We start from the raw sequence: 21,821 nt of genomic DNA on the forward strand, positions 1-21,821 counted from the left end.
ATGGATAGATGGATTTTATAGTTAGTAATAAACAGGTACTTGACTCTTTTTATGCAACTTTATAATAATATACTTTTTGTACTTTCGGTGCCACCAGATTTGTCTGACAGCATCAACAAATTTTTGCAATTTTCTAATGAAGAGGAAAATTAAGTGTTCCTATGTGGGCCACACACACTCACACACACACACACACACAAAACCCACCATCCCTTTGATTACTGGAAACTATATTGTCATAAATCTCAGACAGGGCTGAGCTCATTCAGGGTGACTTAGAGATGCGTGAGTCTGGTTTCAAACATAGACTGCCACTATCCATAGAATAGAAATTAAACTACCCAACAGTCGTGGATCAGCGGTTAGGGTATCGGACCCGTAACCGGTGGGTCGCTGGTTCGATTCCCCGTCCTCGTGTCCATGGCTGAGGCACCCTTGAGCAAGGTACCTAACCCCCACTGCTCCCCGGGCGCTGCATGCGGTCGCCCACTGCCCCGGGTTTGTTGTGTGTGCACGTCACTTGGGTGGGTTAAATGCAGAGCACGAATTTTGTTGGAGTGAGTTCCCTCCAATGACAAAATATGTCACTTTCTTTCTTTTCTTAACAATACTTAAAAGTAGCACAAATTTAAACTACTACAGCAGTAAAATGCACCATATGTTAATACACTAGTAATACTAACCCAAAAATGAATTTATAATGAGTGCCTACTTTAAACACTTGATATGATAACACTTTTAAAAATACTTTTCTCTGGAATAAAGCACTTGTAAGTGGAGTATCTTCACAGTATAGACTCTTAGTTAAATAAATTATGTAAATAATGTTACTTCTTCCATCACTGCTAGTTTGAGGTTCACCTTGTGCTTGCTGAAACCTGCATTTCTGTTGTTTAAATATAGACTACAAGTACTAGCCAGTGTCAGTCAATTTATTATTTTTCTGAATTTAGATGTTTGTCTTTTTTACATCCAAATGCCCGCAACGTTTACCCCCCTCTACTGGAATGAAAGTGTAGTGAAAAGGTGCCAAACTATTGTGTTTGCGCTGGTCTAACGACATTAAGGCAATACCACCGGCGCAGTGCATTGTGGGACACAGAGTAAGATGGAAGCGGCCACCAGGACCATGTTGAAGCTTCAATAACATATTGTTTTAATCGTCATATCTCCGCATGTGGCTGTAATTTGCGCTTTTGTTGTGATAGTAACAAAAGATTCAATTGGCGTAAGATCGCGGCTGGACGTGGAAACTGGTAATGTTCGAAATACTGCAACTGTAGCTTATGTGCTAGCCGAGTCTAAAGCTAAGGGTCAGTATAACATTGAAGATGTTTGTAAAGCTAATCAAGCTGTTCGGTAGAAAGAAAACCCAGCCGGCCAAAATGTTTAAAAAATATATATTTAATGCGCGTCGAATAACCACTTGACCTCTGTGAACTGATACCTTTCAGGTGTTAGTGTGTCGCTGTAGAAAACTTCAGCCATGTCTGTACTGGGAGGTTTACTGAAAGCTGGCGCGTCCTTCTGCCAGTCAGCTGGGACTCTGGTCCACACAGCCAGGACTTTATCTACTGGTGAGTTATGCGACTGATGTCGGTGTGTGGCCTAAACCAGTGTGTTCTTTTGTGTCTGTACTGCAGTATTACTTCTAATTTACATACTGCGTGCTCTTGCTACATATTTTGATGTAGAGGTTGGAGAAGCGGCTTGTGATGGGAGGGTCACCCCCCCCCCCCTCCATTAGCCGGCTGATGTGCCCTTGAGCAAGGCACTTAACCCCCCAATATGCTCCCCGGGCGCTTGATGCTGCCCACTGCTCCTGTGTGTGTTTCACTGCATGTAATTTGACGGGTGTTGCATGTGTGTGTTCAACTAAGGATGGGTCAAATGCAGAAGACGATTTCAGTGTGTGTATGTAAAAATATATATACTGTCAATAAAGCTGATTCTTCTTCTTCTTAAAAAGAAAATAGATGAGACTATCTTAGTAATTAGGTCTTACAAGAAAGCACCAGAATCAAACCACATAAGGATCAAAACATATATCAAAACTAGTGTTTGCAAGTATAAACAAGCAGAGAAGAGTAAACGTTAAGAGGGACAAACTAATACAATAAGTACAAAATATAATGCTAGAAACATCACATCATACTTTAATGTATTTTGTTCTGAATGCGTGTTAATAAGTTTAATCTGCTCATTTTTTTGAGTAATCAATACCTATCAGTATACCCAGCGTTATGTTTTCAGACCATTTGTTTCAACTGGGAACAGGAAGCAGTCGACAATTATGTTTAATAAATCACTTAAATGATTTATCTTAAAAAATAAAAAAAAGATCAATTTTATGTCGATCAAGTAAACAATTAATCTACCAACTGTAGCAAATTGAGTATACGTGCAAAAGATATTAAGGTACTGAATACTGACATGAAACAATCTGCTCTCTTCAGGTACGCGCTGCCACATCAGGATGCATGCCATCCCTGAGCCGAAGATAGTTGACCGGTGGACTGAGAAGAGGAGCATGTATGGAGTTTATGATAACATTGGCATCTTAGGTAAGCGTCAAGTTAATGCATCTTTGAGACTGTGGAATTTCCCCTTCCGTTTGTTTGTTCATTTATCTTGGTTTTGTTACTCGAGGTTTTTTGCTGATTGTCTCAGCATGTGATAAAGCCCTTTTAGGTCATTATTTGAATTACTAGACTCAGAAAAAGCATTTAGTTGCCCATACAGGACTATGGGCAACTAAATGTAAGACCAGTTGAACACCCTGGCTCTGATGCTGCCTTGCTGGGTTTTTGTTTGAGTTTACACACCTTCTCTCTCCTCTTTATCACACATTCGTGAATTCCCACTTGCATTTCCCTCTGGATCAATAAAGTATCTATCCATCTATCTGTATATCTACATATCTACAATGTGCACCAACCTCCTCACTTTGTGTGTTCAGGGGACTTTAAAGCTCATCCCAAAGACCTCATTGTGGCTCCCTGCTGGCTGAAGGCTTTCAAAGGCAATGAATTCCAGCGTCTGATTAGAAAGAAGAGGATGGTGGGGGACAGAATGATGACTCTGGAAAGACACAACTTGGAGAAGAGAATTCGCTTCCTCTATAGACGCTTCAACCGCACTGGCAAACACCGCTAAGACTGCACAGACCACACTGCAAATAAATCTGACCAGCCAATAATGTTGTCAAAGTGCTGTTTTTTTGCCATTTTGTCTAAGTTATTGTGTTCAAATAAAGAGAAGATGTTTATGTTTCAAAATAATATACTCCCAGTGCTTCTATTTATTGATTGTTTTTGGTAAAAGTGGAGAGCTTTGTTTTATTCCTTCTAAACAACATAAACCCCTTTGGATCCCAGGAAGTGACAAGCTGGTCACGTTTGATGTCGATGATGGTCTTATATGAGTATCTAAGCAAATAAACTTCAACCCACTGAGTCAGCACTGGGGATCAGGGTGAGCGGACCATTAAATAAATTAAATAAATTAAAATTATGGTAACAATAATGATTAAGCGATGAGTTTATTTGCACTGCAAATTTTAATAGCCGTGTTAATGATTAAGTTCTTCAGTCAGTGAGAGCATTATCAAAGCTTACACTATATATATGTATTAATATGTTTTTGTGAGCTCATCGACACATGCAACCTGTGGTAAGGGGTTGTGAGTTTGGAAACACTGGTCTAAAATGTCACTGTGTGCCTAAGTGGAAATAAGGGTCCAAGCCCAAAACCTGGAAAAGAAAACAGACCCAAAGTGCATAAAATAAGGCAAAAAACAGTATCCATATACTTATGGCCATGCAGTATATCTGATATTTTTCTTTAGATAAAACGGATCGTATTTTTTCTGATTCACTGTCATTTCTCCATTGATTCCAGTTCTGAGGCTTTTCCCTGTTCTGACTGCCTTCACACTTACAGTCGAAAATCAAGCTGGAAATGGACACTCAAGTGGGAATTAAATCAGAGCAAATGCAAAAAGGAAATGTGATACAGGTGCAGGTGGAAGAGGACGATGGGGAAATGGGAGAATCCCAGGCCAGAGAGGAAACAGTCGAGTCAACAATCTGTAGGCATCCACTGTACCGCAGTGTCGTCCTGCCGCCCTATCCGGCACAGAGAACTGCAGTACTGCAAAGTGTGAGCGGGGAGAGAGGAGGGGAGGGGGACGAGAGAGGTGGGGGAGGGAGGGGGTGCCGCACTGTCGTTACGAGTCCAAGTGGAGAAGGCAGGAGGAGAGACGCATTATTGCAGTAGGCTACGGTGCCACAGCACTTTTCACCGGAGAAACTAGCGCACTTCCCCCAAGACGCACAACGCAGAGAGAGAAAACGAGAGAGAGAGACAGAGAGGGAGAGAGTTGTGGGGGGGTGACAGAAATCAAATAGAGACAACCGATTTCTCATGACCAGACTTCTTAAAAAAAAAAACCTTCATTTTGAAATTGCACACATTTGCCAGTAGCTTTCAGAAAAGGCAGCTCTTCGAGCAGCCAATCACCGCTGCGTCTCAGCATCCAGGAGCAGCTCTAAAAGGACTCAGCACCACTTGGTGGAGCAAGAAGGAGCCCTGCAGGAATCTAAGCATCCGCGGCTTTCAACTTGAATGGATTACAATTCAGAAGTACTTTTCTCTTGAGCTCGCGTTGTTCTTCTTCACTCCCTGCTCTCCAGTCCAGTCATCATACAGTGAATTATTATCCTTTTACGTGTCTCGGTATTGCGGCACTTTGCTGACGACTTGCAGTATAAATGGTCCGCTAGAAGATCTGCTCCACTGCGCAAAGAACCAACCGCGTCTGTTTACTGTTTAACACGGCACTTTACTCACTTTGATAAGTGAAAGATAAGGACTTTCGTTTGGACCAATTCTTCTATCTTCTGATTTTACTGTTTTTTTGTTTTTTCCTGGTACTTCAGACCCGCCCTCTCCTGCCTCGCAGCCCGTCACCCCTCCTCCTTTGCTGTCCGTGAGTCAGTTCAAACAGCTGCATAGAAGATGTGAGTATCAATGCGGCTTTTCTGCTGCGCTCTTTTCACTGTAACAAAATGAAAAACCTCTCTTGGGCTGCTCTGGATGATTATATATTCAAACCAGTTTATTTACTCCCTCGTTTTTTACCGAAACTGAACTGATTTCTTTGGGTTTGGTGGGTTTTGCTGACGCAAGTAAAAAAAAAAAGAAAAACATTCGTCACAGCATCACTAAATTATGTATGCAGGGGTTGACTGCTGCCACTCTGAGGCAGAGTTATTTTGAGCTTTTTAGATAATTTCCCACCACAGATTTAAAAAAAAAATAGTTTCTCATGTCTCATTGCCATGTAGTGTGTTTGAGAGCACCTTCATCACCTGCTGGATTCACGCCAAATGACTGATCATGAGGTTAAAACATTTCCTGTCCTGCTGCAGTGACTGCGGTTTGTTTCAAACTGTCCATCAGGCCGAGTCAGCGGCTGCTCCCCTGAGCTTGTTTGCTCAGGTTTAAACCCTCTTCTGTACCCATTCCTCTCCCCTCTGCTGGATTAACCCTTTCCCCCTTTCTGCACATCACTTTCCACACTTGTCTTTTCCTCTCAGTGCCACCTAGCTCTCTGTAATTCTTCAAAAGAACCTCTCAACTTTTTCTCTCCATCTTCCTGGAGAGGACTTTCTCTTTCTAGCTTACCATCTGTGGCCTGTATTTTCTTCCTTTTCATCTTTCCCATCCCACCCTCATTCTGTCCTCTTTTTCCCCCCTTTACATCATATGTTCTGCATTTTTTTCTCTCTCCCCTGCATAACATGCACTTTTCTACTTTTGCAATGTGGTATCCCTCCCCAACTCTCTCCATATAAAGTTAAGCACTCTCTACATGCCATAAACATGAATCAGTCAAAATAGACAAGCTGACTCCTTTACGTCTGCCTCAGTGCCTTGTCCTCCTCCTTCTGCTTCTTCTTAGGTCTGCCCCAGATGCTGCCCCAGCTGGAGCCCCTGGAGCTCCAGGTGCCCCAGGTGCTGATGGAGCCCCAGCAGGCGCACCTGCACCCCCACCCAATACCACCAGCAATCGCAGGCTACAGCAGACACAGGCCCAAGTCGAGGAGGTGAGCTGGACCCAGAAGCTGGAAGAGTCTGACGTTACAAAAGCGTAGCGTCAATATTAAAGCAGTTAGGGAACTATCAATCATGAAATATCTGGACTCTCTCTATATGCTTGTTGCTTATACTGAACCAAAGACAAACAAGCATGTAAAACACTTTGTTGGTGCTCTTCTGTTGTCTGGAAAGATCTGGTCTTCTTGGCTCTGCAGCAATTTGCAAATGCACTGCAAGTACTCTATGATATATAGCTTCAGAAAACCCTTTGTCCCCTGCATTGCTCTCTTGTAACTATGCTTGTCATCCTCTTTGTCTCTGCACCCCACAACTGCCAACTGCTTTCTCATCCTCACTGGTGTTGGCTAGGTGGTGGATATCATGCGGGTGAACGTGGACAAGGTTTTGGAAAGAGACCAGAAGCTTTCAGAGCTGGATGACAGAGCAGATGCTCTCCAGGCTGGAGCCTCCCAGTTCGAAAGCTGCGCAGCCAAGCTAAAGAACAAATACTGGTGGAAGAACTGCAAGGTGGGCACATTAGCATTTAAACAGACTGTTGTTATGGGGAGAAACTCAGAATATAGTCTGAGCTGATTAGTGAGTATGTGGTGCGGCGTAGAGAGATGTAGTATATATAGAGAGATTGTAAAGAATTAAAAATTAATTGTGCATCAGACCCTCAGCTCTTTTACTTGAATGCATTAAACAACTGTTCATGCTGGGGTGCAAACACTAAAGTGTTTGTTCTGGGGATGCCATTACCATCAGGTGCTCCACACACTAATCTGTTAATGAGCTGCTGTGGAAGACTGAGCAGATGTTTTGGGGAAAATGGGAGAAAGAGGTCTGTTATTGTAAAGATTTCAGTGGACTCAGTGATTACACAAAGAAAGCAGAACAAATGTAAAGAATATAACATATCTTAAACGTTTTGTTTTACAGATGTGTTCCTTTTAGAGCTCCACACATAGTTATAGCGTGCTTAAATTCCTTTATCAAACTGTTTTCTCCTTCCAGATGATGATCATGATGGGTATCATTGGAGTCATTGTGGTTGGAATAATATTCTGTGAGTAAGAGAAGAACTTTCATGTTTTTACTCAGAGAATGACTGATATGTAGGTTTTTGTAAACGTAAGGTCATTTAAAAGCAGATGACATTTAGACATTCACTGTATTGTTTTCTCGGCAGCAGAGGAACAGATAAATGAATAATGCGATTCTCTGGAAAAAGCAATTGCTCATATGGTGTTAGTCTGTCAGCAATAATGTAAAAATGCTGATGTATTAGTGCTGTAATTTGACAGGAAATTAAGATACAGAGATGCTTCTTATCATTTTGAAAACAGACTCAGCACATTATTTGTATTTCTACTTTAACAAGCCCACATCAGCCAGTCTACTTGTGCTCTGATTGAGAGTAAATCATTGATATAATACCAATTTGATCAGAAAACAAACCTGTAAACACAAAAAGCTCGGCTGACTGTTCTTTATTTTGCTGAAGTGATGCATTGCCAGCTCCATCAGACTAATGACGTCCTCTCCCTCTGTCCCTCATTCGCAGTGTACTTCTTCTACTGAGCCCATCAGTACAAATGGATATGAACTTGAGAATGAAATGAGAGGGAAGAGAAAACAAAAAAAGAAACCCAAGCATCCCCCTTATACCCGTCCTCTCCTTCCTCTCTTCACACAGTCTTCCATCAAACCAGCTTGCACTTCTACATGACAGTAGTGTTTCTAGGTGTCTCTGCTCTCTTTGTCCCCCCCCCCTTTCCCTCCCTTCTTGTTGCTTTCTTCCACCGTTTTGAGTCTCACTCACTCTCTCCTGTCTCTGCACCTCATGTATTATTGAAGGACGCAGCAGGCAGAGTGAAAGAGGAAGAACGAAAAGGAAGGAGGGAGAAAGAAACATCTTGACATGGGGAACACACGGGGCTGAACCCCATGAACAGATCTAATGGGAGGGAGGGGATGTACAATGTGCAGATGGTGATTGCGTGCAGGCAAGAGTTTGCAGTTCTTTCTACCCCAGATACACCAAAGCTTGTTCATATTACCTTTTTTGGGAGTCCTACATTTGTATATTGATAGTAATGTGTCCAACTAACACACCCCTTCTGTCACAACTGCTACCACCATTGCTACTTACTAACACAAGGTCATGTTAGATTAAGATTACGAACATTTCTGTTGTATGCGCGTATATGTATTTGTGATCAAGAGCTCTGTAGGTAATAGCTTTTTCCAAGATTAGCTGATAAGCTTTTATAAGTAACCTTTTCCTTTTCTTTTCCTGCCCGACTTTCCCTTGAGCAGTCTTTTACTTTTTGCAATGCTAAAGACAGAGATAAAGAGAGATAAGAGATAAAAAATGTCAAATGAAAGAGACTGTGTGAGGATATAAGGAAAGGAAGAATTAATTGATTCAGGGAAAGGTTGCAAGAATACTGCAGCATTTCTTTACTGTATAAATAAAACAAACTTAATTCTGGACTGGTACACAATTATTGGTCAAGTTGCATAACTATACTTCATTTTAACTTGGTTTTTGTTCCATAGGTGGTGGCATAGTATTATGCAAAGAAAGACAGACAAGCAACCACTAACAGACAATCTATTGTATGCATGAATCGACTGCTCTGACCCAGAGGAAGGTCTCTTAACTCTGACTCGGACAGAGTCACAGCCATAGACAGATGAATGTGTAGCGTCACATTTCAGGTACAAATGCCAACTTGTTTGGAAAGTTAAGTGTTGTTTGGTTGTTTTTTTTAATTGACCTGATCTTCAGAAACAGGAAAATGGGAGAAATTACATAATAAAATCCGCCAGATGGCTCACCTGTCATCGACAGTCTGGTAAGGGCCAAAATGAGGTGTCTGACTGTGAGTTGCATGGCAAACAGTGTCCATAGTTTTGCCTATTTGTGTGACTTGTATATCTGCCAGTTCTGAATCCAACTGCCGATTGTACACTTTCTTTTGTTAGCGATTTAAAAGACTTGTGTATAATGTCGTTCTGATCTGAGAATTACTGCTTATGCAATGCAACGATGCTCAAGAGTCTGCCAAATTTTGTTAATGTCACTTGGCTTTTGAGAGAAAATATTCTCTCAATATTCAGAGACTGCAAACAACTGCTAATGTAGTGAACTGTTTAAAAAAACGTAGTATTGTATGAATAGAACATTAGTGCACATCAGTCAGATGAAAATGTGTTTATAAATTCTTTCATGTTTTCTGGGGTTTGTTGGATATGAAAAAAAAAAGCTTTCCTTTCTTTGGACTGACTTTGAGAGTTGATAAAATTCAGAAAATGTTAACTACTTTATGTGTAAAGTGCATTCATGCATAATTGTAGCAGTTAGCCATAATTATCTGATGATATTGCACAACAATATTATTAGGTAATTACCACAAGATATGAGAACATGTTTTGAACCTGAAAATGCAGTAAGAGATGCAACTGGATTTGCAAAACAAGTGCATGCTTACCACTTTTGCTGATGCCAATAAATAAATCGTCAACAGAACTGAGCGCTGACCTGTATTATATTCTCTTGACATATTTAGCCAATTTAGAACTTGTTAAAATGTTTGGCAACAATATACTTTATTCAAGTGATGCCAGCTTTCTTATTACAATATGCAGATGTGGACTCATATCATTTTGTGAAAGAGAGACCCTGATTTATTTACAACAGAGCTTCAGACAGTGTCAAGATATAATTAAAGAAATGTGCTAATGCTGATAATGTCAAATACCTTAAATAATGTTGCTGGGTGGCAAAATCTATTTGTGAAGAAGAAAAGGATAATAACAACATCAAAAACATCACACACAAAAACAAGCAAGAACAAGCCATGAAAATATAGTCTACATTTAAAATAGTGCCAGTGATATCAACACAACAACAACAAAAGCCTTTCCAAAAGAATAAACAATAAACTTCCTTAACGTTCAGATTTTTCACTGAAGCTGCATGATATACACTGAGTCAAACATTAAACCCCAAACTGTTTTATAGCTGCAGAAATATTAGTTGTGCTTAATTGTATATACATTCACATTACGTTACAGAAATGCATAAACCAAACCTGCTTTCTGCAACTTTTCATAAGTAAACCACTACCAACCATACTTAACAACAAATTTACAAAGCAAATAAATTATACGGCCACATATTTAAAAACAGTTGATTTCTCCTCAGATTTGTATTTTTAGTTCAGCAGAAGACAAGAAAAGTTAAAAGAAAAACTGATGAGAGCTTCAAACGAAATCATTATTAATTTTCAGACTCACAAATGACACAAAGACAGAAAGTTTTTCTGGGTTCAGTTTCAAGTCAGGATGATCTACAAGAATCTCTCCTACTGACTTATCGCATGACCTGGTAGAAGAAAAGCACAGTGATGATCAGGAAGCCCAGAACCCACCAATAGGAATCTGTAGGATGAAAGACACAGAGAACAGTTAACCTCTTTTATACAGGATTGGCCTTAAGTACAGGACACACAACGCAAAATGTACTGAAAATCACAAATCTCAAGACACAAAAAGTTTCTGTTCAACACACAAAATGAGCATGATTTCTTTCTTGCGCTCTGTCAAAACAAAAATGTGGTTGTCGTGCCTTGGACAAGAGTTGCCACATATATTTAATACCTGGCTGTGGACTTTCGACCACCAGACTGACAGAGACAGGATTGTCCAGGGCCAGGTGGGACACCCTGCAGGTGATTTTAGTTCCAGGGGAGACCGTGGAGGGCAAAGTGAGGTGAGATGACAGGGAATAAGTTCCATCACCATGCTGTCGATGGCTGGACAGAGAGCCCTGATCTGGAAATACTGTAGGCTCCGTGTCTGTAGGAGAGAGGAAAGACCACTCCATCTGAACAGGAAGAAGAAAGAGAACCATGATCAATCAAGGCATTTGTAATGCACCTTTCATACAGGTTAGTACAATTCAAACGCTTCAGAGCTCATGACAAGCAGATATTAAGGCGGTGCTAATGGAAACAGGTTAAACATATGATATTTTGAACTTCAATATAGCAGCAAGCGACTATTTGCTTTGTAAAGGAAGTTATGGCATCCCGAGCAGAGAATGACATCGTGCTCACTCTTTGTAATGTAATTTGAGCATTTCTGTTATTTGTTTTAGCTGGGTGCATGTTACTGCATGTGAGTCCTTCTCTGTCCTCATGCCCTTTGTCATCCTGGAGGTCTGGTTTCTCCTATTGTAGCTACACAGCACACTAAGATATGTTTATGAAAACAGAAACAGGCTACGCAGAAATAAAATATTATTTATTACAGTGTGGGCTGAGTTGTCTCTGCGTCAAAGCAGGACACAAAACGGCAGCCGAATCATCACAGTACACTACAATATGGTTCTGAAAAGCAAGTTTTAAGCAAGAAACAGGTGATGATAACTAACTGAGATTTTATTATTGTGAAGTTGCTCAGTTGCAGGTAAGGGATAACAGAAAACTGTACTGGTTAACATTAAGAACCTACTAGTCACAGACCTGAACATCCAGTGGATAGTATTTTGTGGCGTGGCAGCTCAGTGTCTGAGATGACTGGGTATTCAAAACCAACTTCTCCTCTGAGAGGGCAACATGTGGTGGTTCTGGCACAAGCAAACGCAGAGGAAGAATTAACAGACATTCTGTGGATATTTTGTGAATTGAGAGACTGAAACTTAAACTTACGAGAAATGTGGAGTTGGATGACCTGCTGGGTGTGGAAAGGGCCTATATTGACTGTACAGATATAAGTTCCCTCATCAGCAACCTTCAGCTTTGTCAGAGTCACAGAGGCATCACCGTTACTGACCACCTGTACAGCATCCACGCTTGAGCCCCTCCGTTCTTCATGCACTGAGGACAAATAATTTTATATATTTATATAATAACAGCATCAACTGAAAAAAAGAACACAATCTCAACTCATAATCCTCTTACTTGCTTATTCTAGGGAATTTTAATCATATCAACTGGTCCTCATGAGCAGACTGAATTTGCTCAGTTGTCATTAAACTGTAGGCATTCAGTGATTGCGAGCAGTTCACTGCTGACATTGCAAAAAGCACTTGAGAAACCAATCTGGATACTTGTTCTGGAGCTTTCGACCATATTAAGACTAGAATTTGTTTTGACATATTTAGCTGGGTACTCCTTCTCCATTTCTATGTTTTAAAAGTAGTCTGGATGGCCTCAGAGCTTGTGGTCTAAAATAACATGCACTGCTCATTTTTCATGTGATTAACAGGAATTAAATCATATAAACCACACAGAATGATGTCTTGAAGATGTCAGAAATTAGAAAATTATATACAATATAAAAGCACAAACATTATCCATAATAATTCAGTAATTCCATGATGCAATATTGAGCTAATTTATGCAGAATCTGAAATGGCATCTTTTGAAATCTTTTTACTTATTATGATTTTTTAATCTAATGTTACACCTATGTGTTCGCAGAGTTGAAATTCATTTTTGCCATAGGTCAAAACTTCTGCTTGTCAAGGCTCCTTTTGTAATTGTGAAATTTGCCAACATCATGCCCAAAACCTCACTACAAATGGGCTTCTTTTTTGTTTAATTCATAAACCACACAAGTGAAGCCAAATAGTACTAATGTACCATCATTAGCACTCTAGGAGCCACAAGAAGCCGTACTCAAGAGTTTAAATCCTCCTTAAAACCCAGAATGAATCAGAAGAGGCCAGACACTCCTGTCTGTCACAGCACTTACCCTTTGTGCTCCCTTCTACATCATCCAGTCTTGTCTTCATGTCAAGCACTTTCTGTCCTTTTCCCCTGTGCTGCAGTCGCCATTCAATGCCCACCTCCTGTGCTAGGGGTATCTCCTGTTGCTTGAAGCCACAGTGGAGGACAACATCACCTCTCAGAGGGGCAGAAACGGACTTCACGTTGGAAAACACCAGAAATATTACTGAAGAACAGAAAACAAAGACGACAGCAAGTATGTTAATGACTGTCTAACAAAACAAACAGTGGAAAGAATCCATTGAGAAGTAGAATATTAAACTCTGCATCTCACCCTCAGTCAAAATGGTTCCAGACTGGCTAAGAGGCAGACCCAGTTTATTTTGTATGAGGGTCGACTGGTCCTTCTTCACCAACAAAGTCTGCAGAATCAGCATAGAGCTGAACTCAGCTCCTTCCACAGTAAGGGACACCATGAAGTAAGCTGGATCTGAACCTTCCTGATATCCACGAGGGGAGTAACGGCTTATTTCGCAGGTCACCTCCTGCTCATTGCAGTCCGCATGGAGCAACTCAGCTCCATTGGGGATCTCTGGTGATGAGACTGTCACAGGGGTATGAGAGGAGAAGTTCAACATGGGTTATCCTCATATTGCACCAAACTTTTATACTTTAAGAAGGCAGGGAAAACCTTTTGTTTCTATGAGGATGGCATCTGGATCAGGGATTGAAGGCGGGGCAAACGGAGTGAGTGTCTCAAGCGATTCGTCAGGAGACACTGCAATGTCTCTTAAGACAAGAGTGGCTGGAGTCCGAGTAAAAGGAGAGCCACCCCCCAATCCACTCAGTCCAACTCCCTCCTCCACCAGGGCACAGGAAAGTACGACGTCTGCAACACCATTGCCTAGGGAACAAGGGATAATTCTTTAAGATTTTTGTTTGAAATGAATGAATGACACCTCTTAACTATAAAGAGTAAAACAGAGGTGGTTTTAATGTTTAAAAGAGTGAAGATTTTACAGATGTGTAAGGCTTAGTTTGAAATTATATTTAAATCTTCCTGGAAATATGGAGATTAACAGTTTTTGATTCAATTAACAAAATGAACACAGTCCCTACTTGTCTATAATTAGTAACTAGTGCTAGTTACATGAGATTCAGAGAGGTATATAGTAATGAGTTAACCAAATTAGGTTTATCAGGTATTGTGCAGTGAATACTTTTCAGAAAAAGCTTATTATTGTGCTTGGCAATAAACCGAAGGCCAATTTAATGACACGACTATACTACTTGGTTTATCTCCACCGTTCAGTGCTGCATCAAAATACAAGATTAATGCTCTTACCACGAACGCACGTCAGGAAGCATCCAAACAAAATCACTTCAGTAATCATCATGAAGTCTGGTTTCTGTGTTTTTGGTGTCACAGCCACAGTTTAAGGATAGTACGAGGTAAAATAAATGCAAAAGCAGAGAACACAATAACAACAAATCACTTTCACTTTTGATTTCAACACCGAACGGCAACTCATTGTGTCAATACACGCTATTTTACAGGCTTTTCTTCATTCCATTAATAACGTACAAGAGCTGTGCAGCGATAAATAGTCCATTAAGATAACCTATTGGTAAACTCTTGGGGTAGAACAGGACACGTAAAGCCCCTCTCGCGATCGGTAGCAAGCGCGTTGCAGGGGAGGAGCGAAAGTGAAAGTGAAGAGAGAGGACCGTCCAATGACAGAGCAGCAGAGAGCGGGTCACGTGTTATACCGTCACAACGTCCGTCTTTGAGTGAAATAACTCTCAATAACTTTTTTTTCTTTTAATTGTAATATAGTTGTAAAAAGTGGATTAATTTATTCAAAATTGATATACATAATGACTCAGAGATATTCAGCACAAAGAACATTTTTTCTGAACATTTTACAGTTATTTCCCATTTTGTCCTTGGTTAGACCAGGTGAGAAGATGGATACCACTTTCATGCCTGTAGAGCAAATATGAAGGTATCACTACAGCCTGTCCAAAGGTAACAACATCACCCGAACAGCACCTCCATTCACAAATTAACAAAGTAATTTGTATGATCTGAAGTCCACGCTTTGGTTTTTATAAACAAATGAGATGTGATATCTCAGTGGCGGGCCAGCAAGGCCTCCCCTGCTGGCCTAAACACTGTCAGAAGCACTGGCCTACATTTACAACCTAAATTCTAATATTTGTTCCATGAAATTGTAATAATTTATCCCCAACAGTTTATTCTGTTCATTTCGCAGCATTTCTCTCGCCTGCATCGCTTCCAGTGCGTGTATATGCATGTTCGATTTTTGTCCAATCAGATTTCGGCCTCTATGTGTTGCCATGTCAGTCTAATCTGCCCAGGGCCTTCAGAATCAGTAGTGCTGGCCCACGCAATTTAGACTATGTTGACCAATGACTGTTTCTTTAACCAATCAGATTTCAGAATCCTCGCTGTGACGCGTCAGCATTCTTCGGTTCTCTGATTGGTCGGTCAGAGCAAAAGTCGCCGCCAAGTGCGACTAGCCGTTCTGAAGTGCTCCGGATGATGTACGCTGCACAGTTGCGGTTGTAGTGCAGAGGTATGAAGTTGTCTGAAATGTGTTTCTTGTTGTATTAATAGTGGTAATTATCCTCAACACGCAAAATTTCTCTCTCTCTAATGCCACGCCTTGTCATATTGTGTTTTTGGATAGTATCGATGTTTTGTTTTGTTTGTTTTTTTATAATTGCGACGTGATAGTGGTTGTATTAAGAGGTGGACTAAGTCAGGTATGTCCCCACTGAAGGCCCAGGTACCAAATGCACGGCACGCCACTGTGATATCTTAACTAGTGACCTCCAGAAGTGCTGATAGGATCATTTTGTTACCTTTGAATGAAGAAAGCTAGCTGTTCGCCCCTGTTTACAGAACCTTTTATGCTAATTTGAGCTAGCTAGAGGCGAACTGCAGCTTAAAGGGTGCATTTCAGAATCAAAAATAGGCAAAATGTTGAGGATTCTGGGACGGTGCAGCCGTTTTTTGGAGGAAAATGTACTAACTCTTATTGTTGTCTCAGCTCATTTGTCACCTGTCAGTTGTTCATCATCAGAAATGTGTAACATGCATGTGAACACAAATGGCCATATAAAGATAACAGAGGACAAAGGAAATGAGCGACATGTTGCAAAATATTAGATAGTAAATGATAGGATTAAGGTAGCCATGCTAACGCAACGCTAGCTACTGGGCACCAAACAAAAGACGAACCAAGTTCAGCAACTTATGGAAATTAAACAAAAACCGCTTCACCAGAATTTGTAAATCTCTCCACATGTTCATCATTTTATTGAAAGAAAATTAAGGAGAGACTGTATGAGCCAAACTGTTCATCCTCTTTTGTTTTTATTTGACTCTGTTTGTGTCTGGTTTTGTTCAGCACACAAAGGTTTTTTGAACCTAGTGATGAAATATTGTAAATTCACTTCTCCTGCATAGTCTTGTTGATCCAGTCCATGTAGTTAGCAACCCTGGTATAGACTCTATATGTTCCCTGCTGTCCGCAGCTAACCCCCCAGCTGACAATCCCAGCAGCCCAGAACCGTCTGCCATCCTTGAGGGCGAGGGCACTTCCACTGTCACCATGACAGGAGTCTTTCCCACCTTCAGGCACTCCAGCGCAAAACATGTTATTTGTCAGACTTGGTAAGTTGTTGTTTGTCTTCTTCAGCTTATTGACTGAATTACTGCATGTCTCCTGCTCCACCACAAGAAGGTGCACATACTTCAGCTTATTTGTTAAAATCCATTGGTTGTCAGTTTCTCTAATTGTAAAGCCTGACACCAGTCTAAAGAAAAATGTAGAAAGAGACAATTAGATTGAACTGGGCAGGAAGATTTAGTTCAGAAAAATAGCTTAGAATTATTTGTTTTTATGAATAGAAAACTTGGAAAGTTGTTTCTTTACCCTATCATGTCGGTGACATACGTGGCATCCCCTGTTGGCAAACATATTGGCATAATGGATGCGTTGAATGTGACTGGGTCTTGCAGTTTGATCAAGGCAATGTCATTGTTGTAGTCTGAGCCAAGGTGGTTGTTGTATTCAGGGTGAATATGGACTGAGGCAGCATACACAGGAGAGCTCAGTAAGTTTTCAATAACAGTACCTCCTATGTAAATCTGCCAGTAAACAGTATGGGGAGAAGTAAATGTCAGTTCAAAAACACAGAGGCAACAGACTTGGATAAGTGTAGTTGTAGTCCACTTACCTGTATAGAGCTGTTTGATGTTGTATCTTCATTTACTAAGACATGAGCTGCAGTCATAATCCAGCGGTCTGCAATCACCATGCCTCCTGCTCCCTTCCCATCTATACTCAGGAAAACATGCCAGGGTATGGGATGATATGGTGGGATGGTATTTTCTGGACCATCGCTGTCTACAACGGTCCCCTGATAGGCAGATATGAGTTTTATGGGTTTGCCACAGACTGGATGAGACAAACAAAAAATTAGGTTCACACAAACACACACAGACAGAGACTTCATGTTTCAACTAAAGTGTCCTAGACTAGGCGTCACAGGTTTTACTTTGGTGAAAGGTATATACCAGGTATACAGGTTGGAGTGACATTGTGTTTAGACCGCCATTTTCCATCTGCTTCACAGGTGAAACTAACTAAAGACCAGAGAGAACAAAGTAATAAGATTTAGTTAATCTTTATGGAAAAATACATATTTTTATTCATTTTATGAATAATATAAATGAATGTCTCACCTGTTACACCCTGAGGGAGAGAGTAAAATGGTTCGTTACAGTGATACTGAACAACAGAACGGTACTGATTCCTAGAGCCAGAAAGGAAAGTCAACCTTCCATTGAGCAGAGGTTCAGGTTCTCCACAATCAATTACTGGAGAAAAACAGAACAAGGACATATGAATATTTACTAGTGACTCAGAAGATATATTTGATTGTTGTTATTTAAAATAATTTAGGCTCAAAATGAACATACTCTGGCATTTTAGCAGAGGGAGGTTCCACTGTCCGTCGCTTTGACACATGGCCGAGAACGTCTTGACCTCTTGACCATCCTGAAAACCCGAATAGTTTTATCAAGTTAAATGACTATTTGTCTGCTTGACACACTGAAACAAATAATGACAAGAGAAAGAAAACATCTAACCTTCATCAGCTTGTATCCTTGCTTACAGGTCACATGTATGTAATCTCTGAAGAAATATTCATTTAAGACAGGAGTCACCCTGCCCTTAGTGACATTACCTGGAAATGGACATTTAATCCCTGGAAAGGACAAATATTTGTCAAATTTACAATTAATCATATATCTACAGTTGAACAAGTGTTAGTGGTGACCAAATAAAATGCCACGTCTGTCTCTCTTCGTCACTTACTGTTTGTGCTGTAGTCCAGGCTCCAGCCGTGACTCAGGCCTTCATTATCAGTGTGGTAGTCCAGTCTGACAGTATTGGAATTTGTAACTATTAGACCCGGACTCTTTTTGCCACACAGCTTCATGGGCTCTCTGCCTGGAATGGTCACCTATGTGGAGAGAAGACATAGAAAGGAATTTTTTATGCACTGAGGAATATCAGAGTCATTTTTATTTGGCATTTGTTGTAATGAAACCCTTTGTCATTACCTGCAGCCAGTGATTTAGACACCTGGAACCTTGCTGAGTGTCCACACTCTCAATGTGGAAGTTGTCACTAAAGTTTAGAGTGACAGTGTGTCTGGGCTCCACGGAGATGATGTACTTGCAGGACAGAATCGGAGGTGAGGGGCCAGGGTACCCTGGACTGGACAGATGTCCTTCATGCTTGTCAAATATACAACCATCACAGGATACTGGACATGGGGCAAAAGCAAGTATTACTGTGACAAGAACAAGCTTCATAGATTAAATAACTCACCTCAGAATGAAGAGTCTTATTTACACTGATTTAGCAGCATTAATGTCGTGATGTTACTACTGGCCTTCACAACATAATACACATCAAAGGTCCAGTGTGTAGGATTTAGTAATTTTTAGCAGTGCGGGTGCAACCATCATTATTGTCTCCCCCTGCTTTACGGTGGTGACTAGAAACTCGAAAGACCCTCACTCGATTTGCTCATTCTGGGCTATTGTAAATATAAATAAATAAATATGATTGTGCAACATGTAAGACATGACTCCATGGAAGTGGACCTGCTCCCCATGTAGATCTAAAAGACTCACTTCACTAATGAAAACATAATTAATATATATAATAATCCATTTCTCCCCATAAATCCAACACTCTAGATGTTTAAAGTACATACAAAGAAGCATGCATTTAATGTTTATGGTACTCACACAAACACGTGTGCTGGTCTAAATGAAGATTGTAACCATAGTGGCAGGAGCAGTGGTAAGAACCAGGAGTGTTGACGCAGATCTGAGAGCAGAGTGGACCTGAGCCATCTCCAGGGTCTGGTTTTGAACACTCATCTATATCTAATAATGAGAGGGTCAAACTCGGAATTTCTCTTGAAGGCTGGGAGAAACATTACATGGGAGAGGCAACTGACTAAAGCTCTACCTATTGCCTTGTAGGTAGCAGAGAAGCCAGTGTGCTGTTGAAGCTCTGCAGTGGAGTCACTTGTTTGGAATATGAGAGTCAGCTTGTTGCCTTGAGAAAGGATTGGCTGAGCAGTTGAATTTTCCTGACCACAAAACTTCCCCAAGACCTTTTGATCATAGAGAACCTGAAACAAGCGAAGAGCAGAAGAAGAAACTGTAAGAGCATAGATCATGATGATGGACTCCCTGACAACCATAGTTCTCTTTAACGTCAACATAAGTGAAACTGTATGAGTCAAAATTCTTAACTGCTATCACAACAGCACAAGTGGAGAACAACCACAAAGTCAGCAAAGTGAACTCAGTAATGTGTATTACACAGCAATACATACTTGACAAGCATTACCTAACACTAGTCACCATAATCTACTGGTATGATCAGACCAAGTGAAGGCGTTTACAGATAAGCTGTTGCGCTTAATTTGCACACCAGCCTTTTTTTTCACCTGTTTTTGTCAGAAATACTTTTGAAGAGAATGCAAATATTACACAATTAAAAAAGTCAATGTAATTTTTTTCAGAACAAGATCAAGACTTGGCAATGAAAGACATCACAACTCCGGCCTGTTCACTGTTTGTGTCTCTCAGTAGCCCACTTATGTTGTTTACTTTGTGATGTAGAAAGGCCTCAGTGTCATAGCAGGGTTGATTAACATTAATCTGTCTATACTGAGCAGCTTTGATAAATCAGAAACCTCACTAGGAGATCACTGAACCAGGAAAAAGTTGGTCCTGCCATCTGGAGGAATTACTGTTCAACTGCATGATGTGGCTAAGCAGCCAAGTGAATTGAGATAGAGTAGATTGTTGGCTAATCAGAAGGTCATGGTTTGATTCCCCAGCTCGGCTGCATGGCAAAGTGTCAAGATGCTGAATACCCAATTGCCACTGATAGCTGTTCCCTAGTGTCTGTCTCTGAGTATAGAACTATCATGGGGTGCTTACGACAGGAAGTGCTGTATCATCTGTTGAAAAACGGGTTGGCACTTCACACATTCAGTATATGAATGTGTGCACGAATGGGGTGAGTATGACAAATGTTGTAAAGTCCTTTGAGGAGTCAGTAGGCTATAAAAGCGCTAGATAAATGCAAATCTATTAACCATTTATCATGTCGCATCCGACCTGGAAACTCTTGGTATCATCCAAGAGGAGCTGGCAAACATTGTGGGTGAGAGGGACTTTTGATTACCTTGCTTTCCATTATGTCACCACAACCCTTCACCAGATAAGTGGCAGAAAATAGATGAATGGATGGCTGAAAAAAGTGATGCCCATAGTACCATTTCATCTATATTCAAGTAAAAATTCTATAAATATTAAAGTTTGGGCTCAGAACCTGTGTGCACAAACACTGAAAGGTTGTTTGAAATATAGTACAATATGTTTCAGTGTGGTTCTAACCGTCAGAGAGTCCTCAATGCAGCCTGAAGAAGCTTTAATATCCAGGTGTGTTAGTGAAAGCTGAATCTGGTAGCCCTCAGGAACCCACAGGTCCCACTCCTTTTTCTGGTTGGGAGGGTAAGGTTGGGGATACTGAGGGGAATGAACCTCCCCATCTGTTAAGGGTTGAGAGTGGGCCAGTTTCCAGCGCTCACTCGCTTGCAAACACAGAAACCTGGAAATATTGTGTATAGTTTTAACTAAGGTGATAGTCCACAGTTGGAGTAAACAGAAACAGAAAAAAACGCACAATAATTTGTAACTTTTTAAACAACATAGTATTGCTTTACTCTTTCCTGCTTTACTCAAGAAATTTATCACTTGAAGTCAACCTTAAAAAACAGCATTCAGTCTTGTAGTTGCAGAATGTGTGTATAATGCAAGGTGGAAAGACAGAAGTTCAAGACGCAAGAACACTTCATGAAAATATGTAGCATGAAGGTAAAAATGAAATTTTTTTACTAAGCTTACCATATAATGGAATAGGTCCATCCCATGTCTACAATAATTTACCTCTGTGTGGCTTCAGTTTTTGGTGAAATGTCTCATGCACAAGTGGACCACTAGCGTCACACAGACTGATGTTTTTAGCACTTTGTAATGGAATTTAACCCCTGATGTTTGTTTATCTTGGCAAAAATAAGCGAAGGTATGAAACGTCAAAGAACAGGGTGAGTAACAGCTCAGTAAGTTTGAATAACCAAACTAGAGGAATGAGGAGGAAAACATTGTACAGTAAAACGTTCCAGAGTACGAGGGCAGAGGGTCGGCGGAAACAAAGTTTACTATCTTTGTAAATTCACAAAGACAGATGAAGTAACTGAATTCAGAGTGTGTAGTAGACATATTGCAAGGTATTACAGTGATTAGTTAATATCAAGTTATCAGATTTACCAGATAATCTG

General features: G+C 40.6%; 4 protein-coding genes across 5 annotated transcripts; 2 read left to right on the plus strand and 2 right to left on the minus strand.

Moving 5' to 3' along the window:
* The first annotated feature begins 1,064 nt into the window (after positions 1 to 1,064).
* On the plus strand, positions 1,065 to 3,281 carry mrpl51 (mitochondrial ribosomal protein L51). The gene is made up of 4 exons (XM_046399289.1): positions 1,065 to 1,256; positions 1,455 to 1,577; positions 2,457 to 2,564; positions 2,960 to 3,281. Exons 2-4 carry the CDS (start codon positions 1,487 to 1,489, stop codon positions 3,154 to 3,156), a joined length of 396 nt encoding a protein of 131 aa, XP_046255245.1. The 5' UTR covers positions 1,065 to 1,256; positions 1,455 to 1,486; the 3' UTR covers positions 3,157 to 3,281.
* A 954-nt stretch (positions 3,282 to 4,235) lies between these two features.
* On the plus strand, positions 4,236 to 9,631 carry vamp1b (vesicle associated membrane protein 1b). 2 transcript variants are annotated; one of them, XM_046399295.1, is made up of 6 exons: positions 4,236 to 4,817; positions 4,941 to 5,021; positions 5,966 to 6,110; positions 6,472 to 6,630; positions 7,120 to 7,171; positions 7,670 to 9,631. In XM_046399295.1, coding segments are annotated over exons 2-6 (375 nt in total). In that variant the 5' UTR covers positions 4,236 to 4,817; positions 4,941 to 5,019; the 3' UTR covers positions 7,687 to 9,631. The 2 variants fall into 2 exon arrangements, with proteins under 2 accessions (XP_046255251.1, XP_046255250.1); XM_046399294.1 differs by having other exon boundaries at positions 4,236 to 5,021; positions 7,670 to 9,630.
* Positions 9,632 to 9,967: 336 nt separating this feature from the next.
* On the minus strand, positions 9,968 to 14,593 carry tapbpl (TAP binding protein like). Its single transcript, XM_046399238.1, has 8 exons — positions 14,194 to 14,593; positions 13,540 to 13,752; positions 13,183 to 13,452; positions 12,874 to 13,074; positions 11,826 to 11,993; positions 11,640 to 11,743; positions 10,774 to 10,999; positions 9,968 to 10,554 (listed from the first exon to the last, which is right to left on the minus strand). The coding sequence occupies exons 1-8, from the start codon at positions 14,243 to 14,245 to the stop codon at positions 10,487 to 10,489; spliced, it is 1,302 nt and encodes a 433-aa protein (XP_046255194.1). The 5' UTR covers positions 14,246 to 14,593; the 3' UTR covers positions 9,968 to 10,486.
* Positions 14,594 to 16,163: 1,570 nt separating this feature from the next.
* LOC124064576 (complement C1r subcomponent-like) lies at positions 16,164 to 21,506 on the minus strand. The gene is made up of 13 exons (XM_046399178.1): positions 21,388 to 21,506; positions 20,878 to 21,091; positions 19,433 to 19,598; positions 19,207 to 19,347; positions 18,511 to 18,716; positions 18,263 to 18,410; positions 18,034 to 18,152; positions 17,863 to 17,941; positions 17,626 to 17,760; positions 17,458 to 17,526; positions 17,118 to 17,338; positions 16,814 to 17,028; positions 16,164 to 16,694 (listed from the first exon to the last, which is right to left on the minus strand). The coding sequence occupies exons 1-13, from the start codon at positions 21,411 to 21,413 to the stop codon at positions 16,328 to 16,330; spliced, it is 2,106 nt and encodes a 701-aa protein (XP_046255134.1). The 5' UTR covers positions 21,414 to 21,506; the 3' UTR covers positions 16,164 to 16,327.
* Between the last annotated feature and the right edge of the window lie 315 nt (positions 21,507 to 21,821).

Source organism: Scatophagus argus, chromosome 9 (genome assembly GCF_020382885.2).
Source record: "Scatophagus argus isolate fScaArg1 chromosome 9, fScaArg1.pri, whole genome shotgun sequence".
Classification (NCBI taxonomy): domain Eukaryota; kingdom Metazoa; phylum Chordata; class Actinopteri; family Scatophagidae; genus Scatophagus; species Scatophagus argus.